General features: G+C 42.2%; 1 protein-coding gene across 1 annotated transcript; it reads left to right on the top strand.

Annotated features, from left to right (window-relative positions):
• Positions 1–6,016: 6,016 nt before the first annotated feature.
• Positions 6,017–17,541, top strand: LOC115159679 (uncharacterized). The gene is made up of 2 exons (XM_029709634.1): positions 6,017–6,099; positions 13,044–17,541. Exon 2 carries the CDS (start codon positions 13,083–13,085, stop codon positions 17,517–17,519), a length of 4,437 nt encoding a protein of 1,478 aa, XP_029565494.1. The 5' UTR covers positions 6,017–6,099; positions 13,044–13,082; the 3' UTR covers positions 17,520–17,541.
• The last annotated feature ends 1,423 nt before the right edge of the window (positions 17,542–18,964 follow it).

Genomic DNA, 18,964 nt, shown 5'->3' with positions numbered 1-18,964 from the left:
ATCTCCTAAATCTAACCACGCTGTCCGATTTTCAGAGGCATTACGGAGAATGCATAAAGTTAGGTTATGTGAGGAGAGTACATTGACAATAGCTGCGTGTAATGTTTAGCCAATTCAAAGAAGGGCATCAACAGACAGAAAACTAGCTAGAATTATGCACTTACCTTTGACAATCTGCATCAGATGACACTCATAGGACATTATGTTATACAATACATGCATTTTTAGTTCCATCAAGTTCATATTTATATCCAAAAACAGCATTTACAGTCGCGGTGAAATTCAGAATTTTTTTCGGCTGGAATGCACCCAGTGAATCCAGCATTACAAATCACGGAATTACTATTCGAAAACATTGGTAAATTATAATATTGTCATTCAAAGAATAATATATTATCATCTCGTAATTGCTACCGAATGGCCAGATCTCAAAATAACTTTACTGGGAAATCACATTTTGCATAAACTGGGTACTATGCTAACAACAATAAGCTATATGCTAAGCTAAGCTAAGCTAAACCGTTAGCATTAGCATCATCTAATATCGATAATAACATTCTAAATATCCCCTTACCTTTGATTATCTCCATCAGAAGGCGCTGCCAGAGATCCCAGGTCCAGAACAAATGTGGTTTCTTTTGACAAAGTTCATAATTTATGTCCAAATAGTTAGCGTTCAGTAGGCTCCCACAAAATGAGGTGGGCAGTGTAAAGTCATGTCGAAAAGCTAAAGAAAACCTAGTAAATAATCTATTTACGTTTGTTTAAACATGTCAAACGTTGTTTAGCATGAATCTTTTGGTCCATTTTTAACGTGAAACATCAGTAAACATCGGTAATATTTTCACACAACCTATCAAGTGTCTAGAATAAACGATAATGACAAAGACACTCTTCTCAGATTCATGCGCAGGCGCAAAAAATGAAGTGATGACGTGTCAACTTGTAAGCTTTCTAATTCGGTCTGTATTCATCACAGATGCTTCAAACAACTTTCTAAAGATCGTTGACATCTAGTGGAAGCAGTAGGAGTTGCGAACTGAATCCTTTCTCACTGTGGTATCTTTAAAACAATGACACTAAATAGTACAGTCACAAAATTCTCATTTTTTTTAATCTATTTTTCACAGGTTTTTGCCTGCAATATGAGTTTTGTTATACTTACAGACACCATTCAAACTGTTTTAGAAAATTCAGAGTGTTTTCTATCCAAATCTGGTAATAATATGCATATCCTAGCTTCTGAGTTGGTGTAGGAGGCAGTTAAAAATGGGCACATATTTTTTTCAAAATTCTCAATACTGCCAGACAATGGCCAATGTCGGAACTGGTCAGAGCACCTTCTAATGATATTAACCAAAGAGTACAGTTTTGGTACAGTTTCAATGGGATCAATCATTGCTATAGCTATACATCATATAAGATGAAAGACACAGGAGAGGACAAAGCCATGCACTGAACAATCTGTCTGGAACATATGTTTTCATCGTTCTCGTCCTCCACAAAGACGGAGATAAATTTGTTATCAACCCAGGGCAGCTCTTGACTCTGCAAGGCCAGCACACGGACACACTGCACATCTTTCCTGAAGTTGAACTTCTTGCCACCAGGCTGCTGCTGCAGCTTGGTCAAGGTGTCACTGCTGCCAGCGGCAGCGTTGGAGACGATGAAGGCGTCGATCTCTAGCTTGGCATTAGACAGGAAAGCGCGGATGTTCATCTTGCTTTGGTTGTTGAGGTGGCTGGCAGTGTTGGTGTTCCCCATTCTGCGACTGTTGGTCAGCTGTAGAGAGGAGTGATAGGAGCAGTTAGAGTAGGCCAGGGGTGTGTTCATTAATGTGATACGTTTGGAGCGTTCCAGATAGAAATGTAATGAACAGAACTGACACAAATCCCTATTCTACATGATGGACAATTATAATTGTTCTGCACCATACATTCCTATCTGAACGTGTTGTAACGTTGCACTCAATTTAACAGGCCCCTGTTGTCGGCCACAGCCTGTAATACAATTATATATTTTTCATTTTTCTCTCTCTGGCGAAGAGCTCTCGTATAATATGACAACTTTATATCCTCATGACATGTTAAATGTCAACAAATACTGTCGTGACACCCACTCAAATGGCCTCTTTACTTAACGGTGGTGGAATCCTCAAAAGTGACTCTCCCTAAACTGACTTGATGTGGACCGTTTGACAATAATTCACTGACTAGCACAGGAAAGATTCAACCATGGGTCACACTTTCTCTGTGTCTGATGAGAGGAACAGTGAGATGAAATGAAAGTAATTTCTTCCTCTCCTCTTCTCCAGGGGAAGGACTCCCTCCCTCCCGGTCGAGACAAAGGGAGACCTGCCCCCCATCTGAGAGTTAAACGGTCTCCCACTGAGTCACTCCTCACCTCTCCTTTCCTTACTTGTCATTATCCTTAGATTTCTACAATTCTTTGCTCTGTCCTCGTCTCACCTTTGAAAGGGCAAAATGGGAGCATGATGACATTTGATGTTGACAGGGAAAGTCAAAATAGAGAATGTAAGATGCTCTTTTTTTGAGGTCTTATTGGAGAATGTTCTGTTGACGTCAGAATGTCCTTGTATCATCTGGGACAGGACAATATCTGATATCTCTCAGCTAATCTGTGCCATCTGTTCATTTTGGTTGTTTTCATCAATCTTTGGAAACCTCCTGTCACCTTCTTTGTACTTTTGAAAAATATATAAATACATCTTCCCTCAATTTATGCTAAGATACCTTCACCATATTTACCATATTTATCAATGATTTAAGCTGTTGTAACTTCTTACCATGCTAACATCTTTTCTGTGTTATTTCAGGGATATCACACTTACCTTGATCTGTAGTAGTTTGAAGTGTGAGAGTTGCTGAGTTGTTGAAACGCTGAAGAACACTTATGTAGGATGGTGCTGGTCAGACAGCGAGGCTATCATTCTGACTTGGTCCAAAGTCCTCTGATGGTATGCAAATATCATCACACCAATGACACAACACTTATTAACTCAAGTAAGAAAAATGCACACCTGATATGGTCAAGTGCTGGTTGTTAACAATTTCCTTCACACGTACAGGGCCCAGTAAAAATTCAAAAGTCAAAACCTAACAACTTTTACTTCGAAAATTAAACTCTTTTTTACAGAAATGCATAGTCTGTCACTGAACAAGAATAATAGTCAATAGACAAAAACACATGCATTCTGGACCACTCTCTATTCCTTGTCAGTCAATGTAAATACATTTCAGCCTAATTAAATAAAGGTTAAATAAAAAATAAAATAAATAAACGTAAAAGCTCTGTCATCATCTGCCCAGACTGTCATCATCTGCCCAGACTGTCATCATGTGCCCAGACTGTCATCATCTGTCCAGACTGTCATCATCTGCCCAGACTGTCATCATCTGCCCAGACTGTCATCATCTGCCCAGACTGTCCTCTTATTGTCCCTTGAGGGCAGATCCACTCCGAAGCGGCGAAATGACGTGGAGCTTGAACACTGTTCCAGGACAGACAGAAACCCTTCAGACCAGTTGATTGTCTCCTTAGTGTTTCTCTGAAAGGGTTGTGTCAATTGCAGTGGGACATGTGGAGTGTGGACTACTCATGCATGGTTTCACAGCCATCTCTTTCTGCTGCTGACACACTCACTCCACTTACCTTTTCCTCTCCTCTCCTTCCACTCCATCATACCTCCTATCCTACCATAGTTCAGCCAAGATATTCACTTAGAGAAAATCAAGTTGTCAAGATACTGTATATAACTTAAAAAAAATAAGAAATACAGCCGGTATGATGCTGCGTTTTGTAAGGTTATTATGCAAAATGCATCATACCAGCTGTATTTCTGTATTTTGAAAGTTATATATCTTGAACACTTGATGACATACACAACATTTTTGGACTATATCAACAATGGACTGATGAAACTTTTTGGTGAAATTATCCTTTAATGAGAATGACATTTTCAATGTATTCCTAAAGATCCTAATGAGTCTTGGAAATACTCTTTCTAACTGTGTCTTTTTAAAGTTGGACTTTGTTAAGGTGTAATGAAGCTTGGCCAGAGTGATATACTGGTAGATGTGATAATGCATGACCTTCTCTCACCATCAATGCAAAATAATATTTGCATTTTATTCTACCCTGTGCAGCGCCTCGTCGCAGCTTATCTTATCCCATTGAAGTGCAGTGGCTTCATTGAGAGCTCAGGCCCATCACAGGCACTCATTGAGACTGTCATTGTCTCAAACATATTCAATCTATCTAGAAGTCTTTCATTTTGGGTGGTTGAAGGAATTATGTCTCACTTAAAGGGTAGAGAGGCATGTAACTTATGATGCACAAAAGTTTGTCCTGCTTACTGTAGAATGATACATTTTGATAACTTCCCAACCAAAAGGCTTTCGGAACAGGAGCTTCACAATAAGGCATAAAAGGCTTTCCATTGTCTTATGGCAGCTAAAAGTGAAGGTTACTTTTTCTAAGGATTCATTAGAAATCCTCTACTACCAGCTAACCAATAATTGAACTCGAAACATCCAGGCCTTTACAAATTCAGATTCAGATAAGCTTTGTAAGCATTAATGAAAAAGCTACTGTTGCTAAAGTGAAGTGAGATAATGACATCAACAATAACAGTAATAATAATAAATGAATAAATAATAATAATGATGTGGTTAGAGATAGGGGACAACATTTATATATATACAGTACCAGTCAAAAGTTTGGGCACACCTACTCATTCAAGGGTTTTCTTTATTTTTACTATTTTCTACATTGTAGAATAATAGTGAAGACATCAAAACTATGAAATAACACATATGGAATCATATAGTAAGCAAAAAAGTGTTAAACAATTTGTGGGTGTAAGGGGTGCGCAATTGGTGGTAGGGAAGTCAGATGCAGGAGAGCAGAACTTGGTAATAGCCGGAGCAGTTTAATAGCAAAACCCACAGCATAAAAATAAAAGACATTTGGGTACAAAAACCCGTCGCGCACCAATCAACATGTGCACAAGCACTGACAATAAACAATCCCACACAAAGACATGGGGGGAACAGAGGGTTAAATACACAACAAATGATTGAGGGAATTGAAACCAGGTGTGAGGAAAAACAAGACAAAACACATGGAAAATGAAAAGTGGATCGATGATGGCTAGAAGCTAGCTAATAATTCTTCAAGGCTATCTGGCTAGATAACAGTAGTAGCTAGCCAGTTAGCTCTATTGACTTACTGTGGGCTTGTTACTGTACCTACGCACACTACAGTGGGTATTGTAGGCAGGTAACCATGCCAAAATGAACACAGAATGTATTTATTAATGTATCAAGATAAAATATTGTAGTCAGGCATCATATGAGATGTGAATAGGCAACATTTCATTCCCGAAGGAGTGTATTTTCTCTCGCTTCAGCTCAAGTAATGGCCGCCGTTGATTTCAAGAAAATGTGGTTGCGTCATATTTATTTTCATACTTACCGTTGAAGCTTGCATCGATGCATGCTTCAAAATATGTACAAACGGAGTATGTATTCGAGAAACGCCTTCCATGCTCCATTTCGCATACTTTTATTTGGCCTCGTACTCCGACCCTGCCATGCTTCAATTTGCATGCTCGGAGCACGGTAGTATGCATTTTGAGACACACCCATTGTGTGCATATTCAAAGTGAAAGGTATAACATTCAACAAAGATAAGCTCTTGATACCCTTCTCTGGAGCTTTTGGATGCCTTGGAGCACTTCTATTTGGCACAATGAGGCTGTGGTGGATACCAGTGTCTTTGGTTGTCTTTGCCCTATACCCATCTGGCCAGGGGGGCTGGCCAACAGGCAATACCAGTTTAGGTTCTTGTAGGAGCCTTCTACTTAACGGACAGGCCCCGGATGGTTTGAAGCTGATGAAAAGCAGAACGGACCACGTCTGCAAGTGCTACAGTAGGAGATGTGTGTATGTGGCTGTTCTGCACAGGCAAAGACACACTCCTATCTACTGGGCTTACCGAATCCTGGACGACCACGGGCACAATTTCTCACAACTGGATCTACTGGATAGGATCGGTAGCTTGTACATCCCATCATTGGTATGCTCACGTTTCCCTCAAATTGTCAATTATCCTTTGTCCTTTGGGTGGAATAACACATAGATTTTATTATTTTCAAATTATTTAGTTTTAAGTTGCTGTGAGAGGTTTCGTATAGGCTTGTCATTGGCTGCCCTCAGTGGCTTTAGTCATCATGTGCTTCATAATAAGGACATTGAAATGCCATACAGATCAAGTGAAACACAGTCAGGCAATGAGCACTAGAAATGCAATGGCCTGGCTTTATGATGAGCCAATGTTTGATTTGTATTAGCATGTTAACATGCAACATAAAACAGACTTCATAGCCTGCGTCCGCTCCGCTCTAGGTACTTATTCAGTCCTATGTTTGTTGAATTCTGCACAGAGAGTGTGTGAGAGAGCATGGAATGGACACATTATAAATAAAATAATCCTATCCATTTTTAGAAAGGAGGAAACTTTTCTGCACAGGGACATTTCTGCAAGGGCAGGACCCAATGTGAATTATACAATCCAAATAATTTTTAAAGACACTTTGAAAGTTGAGCAAGGTTGTGAGAAGAGTGGAGTTTACAGCTTGATTTTCATTATAATGTTCTAATATACCATACAGTCCCTTCAGAAAGTAATCACACACCTTGATTTTTTCCAAATGTTATTGTGTTACAGCCTGAAATAATTATGGATTAAATTGAGATTTTGTGTCACTGGCCTACACACTGGCAAAGTGGAATTATGTTTTCAGAAATGTTAGTTATTGCAAGCCTAAATAGGTTCAGGAGTAAAAATGTGCTTAAAAGTCACATAATAAATTGCATGGACTCATTCTGTTTGCAAAAATAGTGTTTAACATGATTTTTGAATGACTACCTCATCTCTGTAACCCACTCAGACAATTATCTGTCCCTCAGTCAAGCAGTGAATTTCAAATATAGATTCAACCACAAAGCCCAGAAAGGTTTTCCAATACCTCGCAAAGAAGGGTACCTATTGGTAGATGGGTAATAATAAAAAGCAGACATTGAATACCCCTTTGAGCATGGTGAAGTTATTAATTACACTTTGGATGTTGTATCAGTACACCCAGTCACTACAAAGATACAGGTGTCCTTCCTAACTCAGCTGCTGGAGAGGAAGGAAACTGCTCAGGTATTTTATCATGAGACCAATGGTGACTTTAAAACAATTACAGAGTTTAATGGCTGTGATAAGAGAAAACTGAGGATGGATCAACAACATTGTAGTTACTCCACAATACCACAATGACAAAGTAAAAAGAAGGAAGCCTGCACAGAATAAAACATGCATCCAGTTTGCAATAAGGCTCTAAAGTAAAACTGCACAAAATTTGGCAAATAAATGTATCTCCTGAAATCAAAGTGTTATGTTTGGGGCAAATCTAACAAAACACATCACTGAAGAACACTCTTCATATTTTCAAGCATTGTGGTGGCTCAAATAAAATGAAATAAAATGTTATTGGTCGCATACTGTTACGTCCTGACCAGAAGAGGGAGTAATTGTATTATATTTGGTCAGGACGTGGCAGAGGGGTATTTGTTTCATATGGTTCGGGTTGTGTGTGTTATTTAAGGGGTGTTTGGTTTATGTAGTCTGGGGTTTGAGTTATTGTTCTAGTGTTGGTTTTCTATGGTTTTCTAGTCTGTCTATTTCTGTGTAGTTTGTGTGGCTCCCGATCAGGAACAGCTGTACATCGTTGTTCCTGATTGGGAGTCATATATTAGATGCTTGTTTTCACCTGGGGATTTGTGGGTTGTTGTATTTCACACTGCTGTTATTATTTAGCCTGTGAAACTGTCGGTCTGTCGTTCTCTATTTTGTTGTTTTTCCGTGTTCACTTTATTTAATAAATTAATATGATGAGCACGCAACCCGCCTTGGTCCTCTCGCTCCTACGACAACTGTGACACATGCATGCAGTGCATTCGGAAAGTATTCAGAACCCTTGACTTTTTCCACATTTTATTACGTTACAGCCTTATTCTAAAATGAATTTAAAAAAACATTTCCTCATCAATACCCCATAATGACAACACAAAAACTGGTTTTTCAACATTTTAGCAAAAAAAACAACCCGAAATATCACATTTACATAAGTATTCCAACTCTTTACTCAGTACTTTGTTGAAGCACCTTTGGCAGCGATTACAGCCTCAAGTCTTATTGGGTATGACGCTACAAGCTTTGCACACCTGTATTTGGGGAGTTTCTCTCATTCTTCTCTGCAGATCCTCTCAAGCTCTGTCAGGTTGGATGGGGCTTATCGCTGCACAGCTATTTTCAGGTCTCTCCAGAGATGTTAGATCGGGTTCAAGTCCAGGCTCTGGCTGGGCTACTCAAGGACATTCAGAGACAGAAGCCACTCCTGCATTGTCTTGGCTGTGTGCTTAGGTTCGTTGTTCTGTTGAAAGGTGAACCTTCACCTCAGTCTAAGGTCCTTAGTGCTCTGGAGCAGGTTTTCATCAAGGATCTTGCTATACTTTGCTCTGTTCATCTTTCCCTCGATCCTGACTAGTCTCCCAGTTCCTGGTGCTGAAAAACATCCCCACAGCATGATGCTACCACACCATGCTTCACTGTAGGGATGGTGCCAGGTTTCCTCCAGACATGACACCCGGCATTCAGGCCAAAGAGTTCAGTCTTGGTTTCATCAGACCAATCTTTTTTCTCAATGTCTGAGAGTCCTTTAGGTGCCTTTTGGCAAACTCCAAGCTGGCTGGCATGTGCCTTTTACTGAGGAGTGTCTTCTGTCTGGCCACTCTACCATAAAGGCCAGATTGGTGGAGTGCTTCTGAGATGGTTGTCCTTCTGGAAGGTTCTCCCATCTCTACAGAGGAACTCTGGAGCTCTGTCAGAGTGACCATTGGGTTCTTGGTCACCTCCCCCATTGCTCAGTTTGGCCGGTTGGCCAGCTAAAGAGTCTTGGTGGTTCAGGAAAAACAGGTGTATGTCTTTCCAAATCATGTCAAATCAAGTGAATTTACCACAGGTGGACTCCAATCAAGTTGTAGAAATATCTCAAGGATGATCAATGGAAACAGGATTAATCTGAGCTCAATTTCGTGTGTCATAGTAAAGGCTCTCAATACTTATGTAAATAAGGTATTTCTGTTTTAGATTTTTTATACATTTGCAAAACAATCTAAAAACCTGTTTTCACTTTGTCATTGTGAGGTATTGTGTGTCGATTGATGAAAGAAAAAAAATATTAAATCCATTTTAGAATAAGGCTGTAACAAAATGTGGAAAAAGGGAAGGGGTCTGAATACTTTCCAAATGCACTGTATATTTAGCAGATGTTATTACGGGTGTAGCGAAATGCTTGTGTTCCTAGCTCCAACAGCACAGTAATATCTAACAATACACAACAATACACACATCTAAAAAGTAAAAGAATGGAATTAAGAAATATAGAAATACAGTATTAGGAAGCGAGATATAAGCTGTTTTTCAGTCTCTCGGCCCCAACTTTGATGCACCTGTACTGACCTAGCCTTCTGGATGGTAACGGGTTTACAGGCCATGGATCAGGTGGCTGAGGTCCTTGATGATCTTCTGTGACACCGGGTACTGTGAATGTCCTGGAAGGCAGGCAGTGTGCCCCAAGGTGATGCGTTGGGCAGACCACATTACCCTCTGGAGATCCCTGCGGTTGCAGACGGTGCAGTTGCTGTACCAGGCAGTGATACAGCCCGACAGGCTGTATCATTGGTAAATCTGTCAACGTTTGTGAGGGTTTTATGGGCAAAGCCGGATTTCTTCAGCCTCCTGAGGTTGAAGAGGCGCTGTTGCACTTTCTTCACCGCACAGTCTGTGTGGATGGACCATTTCAGATTGTCAGTGATGTGTACACCGAGGAACTTGAAGCTTTTCACCTTCTCTACTGCGACTGGATGTGGATAGGGGCGTGCACCCTATGGTGTGTCCATGATCAGCTACTTCATTTTGTTGATGTTGAGGGAGAGGTTATTTTCCTGGCACCACTCCGCCAGGGCTCTCACCTCCTCCCTGTAGGCTGTCTCATCATTGTTGGTAATCAGGCCTACCACTGTTGTGTCTTCTGCAAACTTGATGATTTGTGTGGCCACACAGTCATGAGTGAACAGGGAGTACCAGAGGGGGTTGAGTACGCACCCTTGTGGGGCCCCTGTGTTGAGGATAAGCGTAATGGAGGTGTTGTTGACTACCTTCACCAACTGGGGGCAGCCTGTCATGAAGGGCGGGGTTCAGACCCAGGGCCCAGAGCTTAATGATGAGCTTGGAGGGTACTAATAGTGTTGAAGGCTGAGCTGTAGTCAATGAACAGCATTCTTACATAAGTATTCCTCTTGTCCAGATGGCATAGGGCAGTGTGCAGTGCAATGGCGATGGCGTCATCCGTGGATCTATTTGGGCGTTAGGCACATTGCAGTGGGTCTAGGGTGTCGGGTAAAGTAGAGGTGATATGATTCTACCCTCTGAAAGCACTTCATGATGACAGAAGTTAGTGCTATGTGGCGATAGTCATATAGCTCAGTTACCTTCGCTTTCTTGGGTATAGGAACAACGGTAGACATATTGAAGAAAGTGAGGACAACAGAATGGGATAGGGAGAGATTGAATATGTCCGTAAACACTCTGTCTCCACCCCCTCCAGGTGTCGCTTATTATCCCTGGTGTATATATGCCTGTGTTTCCTGTCTCTCTGTGCCAGTTCGTCTTGTTTGCCAAGTCAACCAGCGTTTTTCCTTGCTCCTATTTTTCCTAGTCTCTGTTTGTTTCTAGTCCTCCTGGTTTTTGACCCCTGCCTGGCCTGACCTCGAGACTGCCTATCATCTGGTAATGTTTGGACTCTGACCTGGTTTATGAACTCTCGCCTGTCCCCGACCTGCCTTTGCCTACTCCCTTTGTTATAATAAATATTGGCGCTCTACCATCTGCTTTCTGTGTCTGCATTTGGGTCTCACCTTGTGCCCTTATACACTCCAGCCAGCTTGTCTGCTCATGCTCTGAGGACGCTGCTAGAGATGCCATCTTGCCTGGCAGCCTTGAGAGGGTTAACAAACTTAAATGTCTAATTCATGTCAGCCACAGAGAAGGAGAGTTCACAGTCTAGGAGAGCGGTGGAGGCCTGCACCAGCGGCACTGTGTTTCCCTCGAAGCGGTCAAAGAAGGTGTTTAGCTTGTCCGGGAGCAAGACGTTGGTGTCCGCACCGTGGCTGGTTTCCCCTTTATAATCCGTGATTATCTAAAGTCCCTGACACATAGGTCTCGTGTCTCCACTTTGTCTCTGTAATTACATTTTGCCTGTTTGATTGCCTTACGGAGGGCATAACTGGACTGTTTGTACTGAACCATATTCCCAGTAACCTTGCCGTGGTTAACTGTGGTGGTTCGCGCTTTCAGTTTTGAGCGAATGCTGCCATCTATCCACATTTTTTTTATTTGGATAGGTTTTAATCGTCACAGTGGGAACAAAATCCCCTATACACTTCCTGATGAGCTCAGTCACTGTGTCAGTGTATACGTCAATGTTATTCTCAGAGGCATCCCAGAACATATCCCAGTCCGCATGATCAAAACAACCTTGAAGCATGGATTCCGATTGGTCAGACCAGCGTTGAAAAGTCCTTACCACGAGTACTACCTGTTTGAGTTTCTACAGGAAGGGAGGAGATGGATGGAGGTGTGACCTGAAGGGAGGGTGGAGGAGGGCCTTGTAGCTGTCCCAGAAGGGGGAGTAGCAATGGTCGACAGTTTTTGAAAGTGCGAGTGGCGCAGGCAATTTGTTGATAAAACTTCAGTAGCGTTTTCCCCAGATTTTCTTTATTAAAGTCCCCAGCTACAATAAATGCGGGCTCAGGATATGTGGTTTCCAGATTGCACGAAGTCCAACTGCATCATGTTATGGGTATGCTTGTTATCGGCAAGGACTAGGGAATTTATTACCATAAAAAGAAACAGAATAGACTTAAGTACAGCTTTCCAAAAGACACTGAGAGAGAAATTCACCTTTCAGCAGGACAATAACCTTAAACACAAGGCAAAATATACATTGGAGTTGCTTACCAAGACGACAGAATTTTCTTGAGTGGCCTAGTTACAGTTTTTACATAGCCCTTTCATGCAGTCAAATGACATAGTGACCTCATGGGTGGATTGTTATTAATATCTTTCATAATTTTCATATTTATAAACATTATTTACATATTTTTTCTGCCGGAAATCTGGTGTTTCTATGTCAAACAGTTTAGTTATATTTCAGTCTTCTGTGATGTACATAAAGTGTAATATTTGGATGCAAACTCAAAATTGAATACATTTCAACTCTATATCTGACAAGGTACAGGTGTCTTATTTTTTTAAAGCCCATAACCATGTGTGTGAGGTGTATACTGTTGTCTCAAAGTAGATTTGCTTTAGACTATCAAGAAACACTCTGTACAGTATGACCCTGATTTAGCCCACTGCAGTAAAAGGTTAAATCGTCTTGAAAATCTATGGCAAGACTTGAAAATGGCTGTCTGGTGATGATCAACAACCAACTTCACAGAGCTTGAAGAATTTTAAAAAGAATAATGTGCAAATATTGTACAGTTCAGGTGTGCATAGCCCTTAGAGACTTACCCAGAAAGACTCACAGCTGTAATCACTGCCAAAGTTCATTCTAACATGTTGACTCAGGGCTGTGAATACTTATGTAAATGAGTTATTTCATTTTCAATACATTTTTCATGCTTTCATATTGTCATTATGAGGTATTGTCTATAAATGGGTGAGAAAAAACATATATATTTAATCCATATTTTGAATTCATATTTTGAATATTTAATCCATTTTGAATTCAGTCTGGAACACAAAAAACTTGGAATAGGTCAATGGGCACTATACTGTCCAGTTCTATTTTCTTCATGTGTCTTTATACTGTACATCTAATCCCTCTTCATCTCCTTTCACCACAGGTTGTGGATTCCCTGCTTCTGAGGAAAAGCACTGCCATCATGCATAGAGGGGTCAACTTAGGCTTTTCGCATCCTGTTACACATATCGTTAGTGGAGTGGCCCCAGTTGAGCATGAGCTAACCTGGAATACCATGGGTGTCAGACCTAGCGTTGCTTGGATCGCTTATCACCATACTACCACCACAGGACAGACCTTCCATGGAGCGATGGTTCAGAAAGCCCAAGGGGCCAGGGGCTGGGTCCAGCACACCTTGGTCCAACTGCAGGAGATCCTGGCTGAGAGATACTCAACAGCTGAGCCTGTGAGGATATTCCCCAGCCGTCCTGAACCACAAAGACTCAAACCAAGTGTGATCATTCTCGGAGAGCAAGGAAAAACTGGGATACACAGGCAGACTCACAAAGAAGCAAAACAACTGAGTCTGGAGTCACAGTCCAGTCCTAAAAAGAAGTCAGGTGTAAAGATTGATGCCTCTGTCCAGATGGATTTTGATGGACCTTACTCATTAGATGAGAGGCTAATCAAACAGCAAGATGTTTTCCAAGTAGACATACTTCACACTGAGGGCTCATCAAAGGGAAGGCCAGATGTTGAGCTAGTGGTCATTGCAGAGATACCTGACGTGTCACCGGAAGTTCCAACACCAGAGAGGCCTAGGGCAACAGCCCCCCTCACAACACTGACAACTTCCTCACTTAACAGCGTAGAAAGAATATTGTGGTTTAATGCTGTGTCTGATGGAGATGACACCAAATATAAACTGACCAATGGATTCATAGGGTTACTCAGGAAAAATAGAGATTTCCTGAGTAAGCCGCAACGTGAGGTACAACCCGCTCTGGTGAGACGGAGTCAAGATAAAAATGGGGAACGAGTGGACAATAAAGGACAAACAGACCACCCAAAAGAACCTTCAGGAGCTGAGGAAGAGGATGGCGCTTCAGAATCTTTAATATCTACAACAATCTCACAAACAGTAGGTGAAACCATAAACGATCAAGAACCTACACTCATGACAGAACCAACAGAAAGTACAGATGAACCTTCAGCCACCACAGACAGCTTGCAGACAGAGCGCACAGAGGAAACTGAGAGTGCAATGACAGAAATGGTAGATGAACAAGAATTCCCTAGTACACTCCCCACACCTACAACTGAAAGCCTACAAACCAAGTTTATAGATGAAACAGAGACAGTCAACACAAATGGGGGGAACGACCCTGAGGAACCGGAGTCCACTTCAGAATCTTTAATATCTACAACAATCTCACAAACAGTAGGTGAAACCATAAACGATCAAGAACCGACACTCATGACAGAACCAACAGAAAGTACAGATGAACCTTCACCTACCACAGACAGCTTGCAGACAGAGTGCACAGAGGAAACTGAGAGTGCAATGACAGAAATGGTAGATGAACAAGAATTCCCTAGTACACTCCCCACACCTACAACTGAAAGCCTACAAACCAAGTTTATAGATGAAACAGAGACAGTCAACACAAATGGGGGGAACGACCCTGAGGAACCAGAGTCCACTTCAGAATCTTTAATGTCTACAACAATCTCACAAACAGTAGGTGAAACCATAAACAATCAAGAACCTACACTCATGACAGAACCAACAGAAAGTACAGATGAACCTTCAGCTACCACAGACAGCTTGCAGACAGAGCGCACAGGGGAAACTGAGAGTGCAATGATAGAAATGGTAGATGAACAAGAATTCCCTAGTACACTCCCCACACCTACAACAGAAAGCCTACAAACCAGGTTTACAGATGAAACAGAGACAGTCAACACAAATGGGGGGAACAACCCTGAGGAACCAGAGTCCACTTCAGAATCTTTAATATCTACAACAATCTCACAAACAGTAGGTGAAACCATAAACGATCAAGAACCTACACTCATGACAGAACCAACAGAAAGTATAGATGAACCTTCAGCCACCACAGACAGCTTGCAGACAGAGCGCACAGAGGAAACTGAGAGTGCAATGACAGAAATGGTAGATGAACATGAATTCCCTAGTACACTCCCCACACCTACAACTGAAAGCCTACAAATCAAGTTTATAGATGAAACAGAGACAGTCAACACAAATGGGGGGAACGACCCTGAGGAACCGGAGTCCACTTCAGAATCTTTAATATCTACAACAATCTCACAAACAGTAGGTGAAACCATAAACGATCAAGAACCTACACTCATGACAGAACCAACAGAAAGTACAGATGAACCTTCAGCTACCACAGACAGCTTGCAGACAGAGCGCACAGGGGAAACTGAGAGTGCAATGATAGAAATGGTAGATGAACAAGAATTCCCTACTACACTCCCCACACCTACAACTGAAAGCCTACAAACCAGGTTTACAGATGAAACAGAGACAGTCAACACAAATGGGGGGAACGACCCTGAGGAACCGGAGTCCACTTCAGAATCTTTAATATCTACAACAATCTCACAAACAGTAGGTGAAACCATAAACGATCAAGAACCTACACTCATGACAGAACCAACAGAAAGTACAGATGAACCTTCAGCTACCACAGACAGCTTGCAGACAGAGTGCACAGATGAAACTGAAAATCCACCAACAGAACGTATAGATGAACTGCGTCCTACAGATGGTAGTCCAGAAACTGAGATTACAGAAAATCGAACAGAAAATGTAGAAGAGCCAACAACTCCCGTTGAAGAAACAGACAATCCAACAACAGAAAATGTAGAAGAACCATCACCTACCATAGAAGAAAGTACAGCACATGACAAGCACATACCCACTACATTTAGCCCAGAGACTGAAAATCCACCCACAAAAACTACCCAAGAAACAGGTAATCAACTAACAGAAAGTGTTCACGTATCTTTACACATACCAAAAATCTTGAAGACAGAACATGAAACGGACTTTCCAGTTTTGCCGGTTTGCAAAGGATTGGTCCATCGAACTGATGCCGCAATAAGTCACTGTAGGGAAAGAATGAGTTTGACTCCAGGGAAGAGATCAAATGAGACAAGTGCCTCATACGATGTATCAAGAGAACTACTCTACATCACAATCACCCCAGAGACAACAGATCCAAGCTCAGAATCACTGACCATATGTGAGAATGAGACAGAGGACAGAGATCCTAGTTCAGACGATAGCAACCTGTCCTATCCATCCAGCAAAGATGAACATTTCTACTACTCTAATGGAAAGCTGAAGAGAATCCGAAATAACATAAATCCTAAAGAGTACGCTACAGACACTGCACCAGGAGAAGTCACTGAGGCCCCAGAAACAACAGGCCCAGAATCAATAACCATACCTGTGGATGAGACAGAGGATGGAGGTCCTAGTGAAATCAGCCAAACAGATGGAGAAGAGCATCACAAGGAGCATGAGTCAATTATAGACATTAACAACCCGTCCAGCGATGACAATGATGAACATTTTTACTACTTTAATGGAAAGCAGAAGAAAGTCAGAAATAACTTCTATCCTAAGGTGGACGATATGTTAAATACACACCACAGCCATAGCTCCAAAATCGCTGAAGGGGAAATTAATGTCAAAAGTATATCTGATTCTTTGATCTCACAGGAGAAAAGAGACTTAACATCTGGGGAAAGTCTCAGAAGACATAAACGCAATACTTCAAATGGTCATCATTACCATTCTGACCCATCAGGTAGTGTCAAAATGAGGCTGATGAATGCTGATGTGATGTCTCAGAATGTCCACACAGAGAGAACAGAGAGTCAAACCAAGTTGGAGATGCTAGAGCCAACCACAGCATCCGAATCAGACAGAGAGATCAACACACATTCAGAGAGAAGAGAGCTATCCTCTGAGATACAAGTAAACACAACCCATGACAAACAGTCAGTGAATCTGGCTCTGACCATGCCTCAGGGCCACAATGCCTCTCTATTGGACAAAAAGTTGCCTATAACCCAACCAACTGGACAGCAGACTTTGTTGAAGTCACACGATGGCTCAGAGCCCAATGGACAGACGCTAAAGACAACCCTCTGCCATGGCCTAATTCACCGTTTGGGATCTGTGACATACTGTTTATGGAGGAACTACCGTTACAAGGCCCAGAGAAAGCATATCTACAATGAGACTCCGGCCACCCAGGGCCAACAGGACTCAGGAGACAATAAACCTCACACCTGGAAGCCTAAGGACAGTAATAACCGTGTCACCGTGACCCCAATTCCCTCTCAACCAGACCAGACAGATGTCACAGCTATTAGCACCTCTGAAGAGCCAGGTTTGGCAGGTGACACCTCAGGGGCATTGATAGTTAAAACAGCAGACGAACTCAGGGGCGGAGGGAAAGTCCTGACAATCCTCCGTAGCCATTCTTTACTCATGGATGGCTTTCTTATTTGCAGGGGTCTTGTGAGTCGAGAAACCCTATCCCTGAAGAGATGTGTTGTTAGAATGAAACAGAAGAAAAATGTCAACAATTAGCTCCTTCAAGCTATTACAACAATGTGAAAAGTTGAATGGAAGCCCTGGAGAAGTCCACTCATCTGGTCAAACTGAAGAAAAGCGTGTGTAGCAAGATAAGGATGTAAAGATTTTTTTGTAAATTGTACTTCATAACCAAAAGTATGTGGACACCTGCTTGTTGAAGCGTGATTCATCACTTCAGAGACCGTGTTTCCACTACTCCAGAGGCCAGCTGACGCTTGGCATTGCACATGGTGATGTTAGGCTTGTGTGTGGCTGCTCGGCCATGAAAACCCACTTCATGAAGCTCCCGACAAACAGTTCTTGTGCTGACGTTGCTTCCAGAGGCAGTTTGGAAGTGAGTGTTGCAACCAAGGAAAGATGACTTTTACACGCTACGCGCTTCAGCACACGCCAGTCCCATTCTGTGAGCTCATCTGGTCAAACTGAAGAAAAGCGTGTGTAGCAAGATAAGGATGTCAAGATTTTTTTGTAAATTATACTTCATAACCAAAAGTATGTGGACACCTGCTCGTCGAACATCTCATTCCAAAATCATGGGCATTAGTATGGAGTTGGTCCCTCCTTTGCTGCTATAACAGCCTTTACTCTTCTGGGAAGGCTTTCCACTAGATTTTGGAACATTGCTGCAGGGACTTCCATTCAGCCCCAAGAGCATTCGCGAGGTCGGCACTGATGTTGGGGCAATTAGGCCTGGCTCGCATTCAATGTTCCAATTCATCCCAAAGGTGTTCGATGGGGTTGAGGTCAGGGCTCTGTGCAGGCCAGTCAAGTTCTTCTACACCGATCTCGACAAACCATTTCCGTATGGACCTGGCTTTGTCCACGGGGGCATTGTCATGCTGAAACAGGAAAGGGCCTTCCCCAAACTGTTTCCACAATGTTGGAAGCATAGAATCGGCTAGAATGTCATTGTATGCTGTAGGAGCCTGAATCATGAAAAACAGCCCCCAGACCATTATTTCTCCTCCACCAAACTTTATAGTTGGCAGTATGCACTGGGGCAGATAGCGTTGTCCTGGCATCCGCCAAATCCAGATTTTTCCATTGGACTGTCAGATGGTGAAGCGTGTCATCACTTCAGAGAACGTGTTTCCACTACTCCAGAGCCCAGCTGACGCTTGGCATTGCACATGGTGATGTTAGGCTTGTGTATGGCTGCTCGGCCATGAAAACCCACTTCATGAAGCTCCCGACGAACAGTTCTTGTGCTGACGCTGCTTCCAGAGGCAGTTTGGAAGTGAGTGTTGCAACCAAGGAAAGATTACTTTTACACGCTACGCGCTTCAGCACACGCCAGTCCCATTCTGTGAGCTTGTGTGGCCTATCACTTTGCGGCTGAGCTTTTGCTGCTTCTAGACGTTTTTACTTCACAATAACAGTACTTACAGTTGACCGGGGTAGTTCTAGTAGGGCAGACATTTGAAGAACTAACTTGTTGG

This window comes from Salmo trutta, chromosome 23, assembly GCF_901001165.1.
Source record: "Salmo trutta chromosome 23, fSalTru1.1, whole genome shotgun sequence".
Taxonomy (NCBI): Eukaryota; Metazoa; Chordata; class Actinopteri; order Salmoniformes; family Salmonidae; genus Salmo; species Salmo trutta.
Note: the sequence above shows the minus strand (reverse complement) of the source record. Positions and strands in the feature narration are given on the sequence as shown.

What these genes read in the sequence shown, in the direction of transcription:
- LOC115159679 (XM_029709634.1), top strand. Translation starts at nt 13,083, where the DNA reads ATGCATAGAGGGGTCAACTTAGGCTTTTCGCATCCTGTTACACATATC.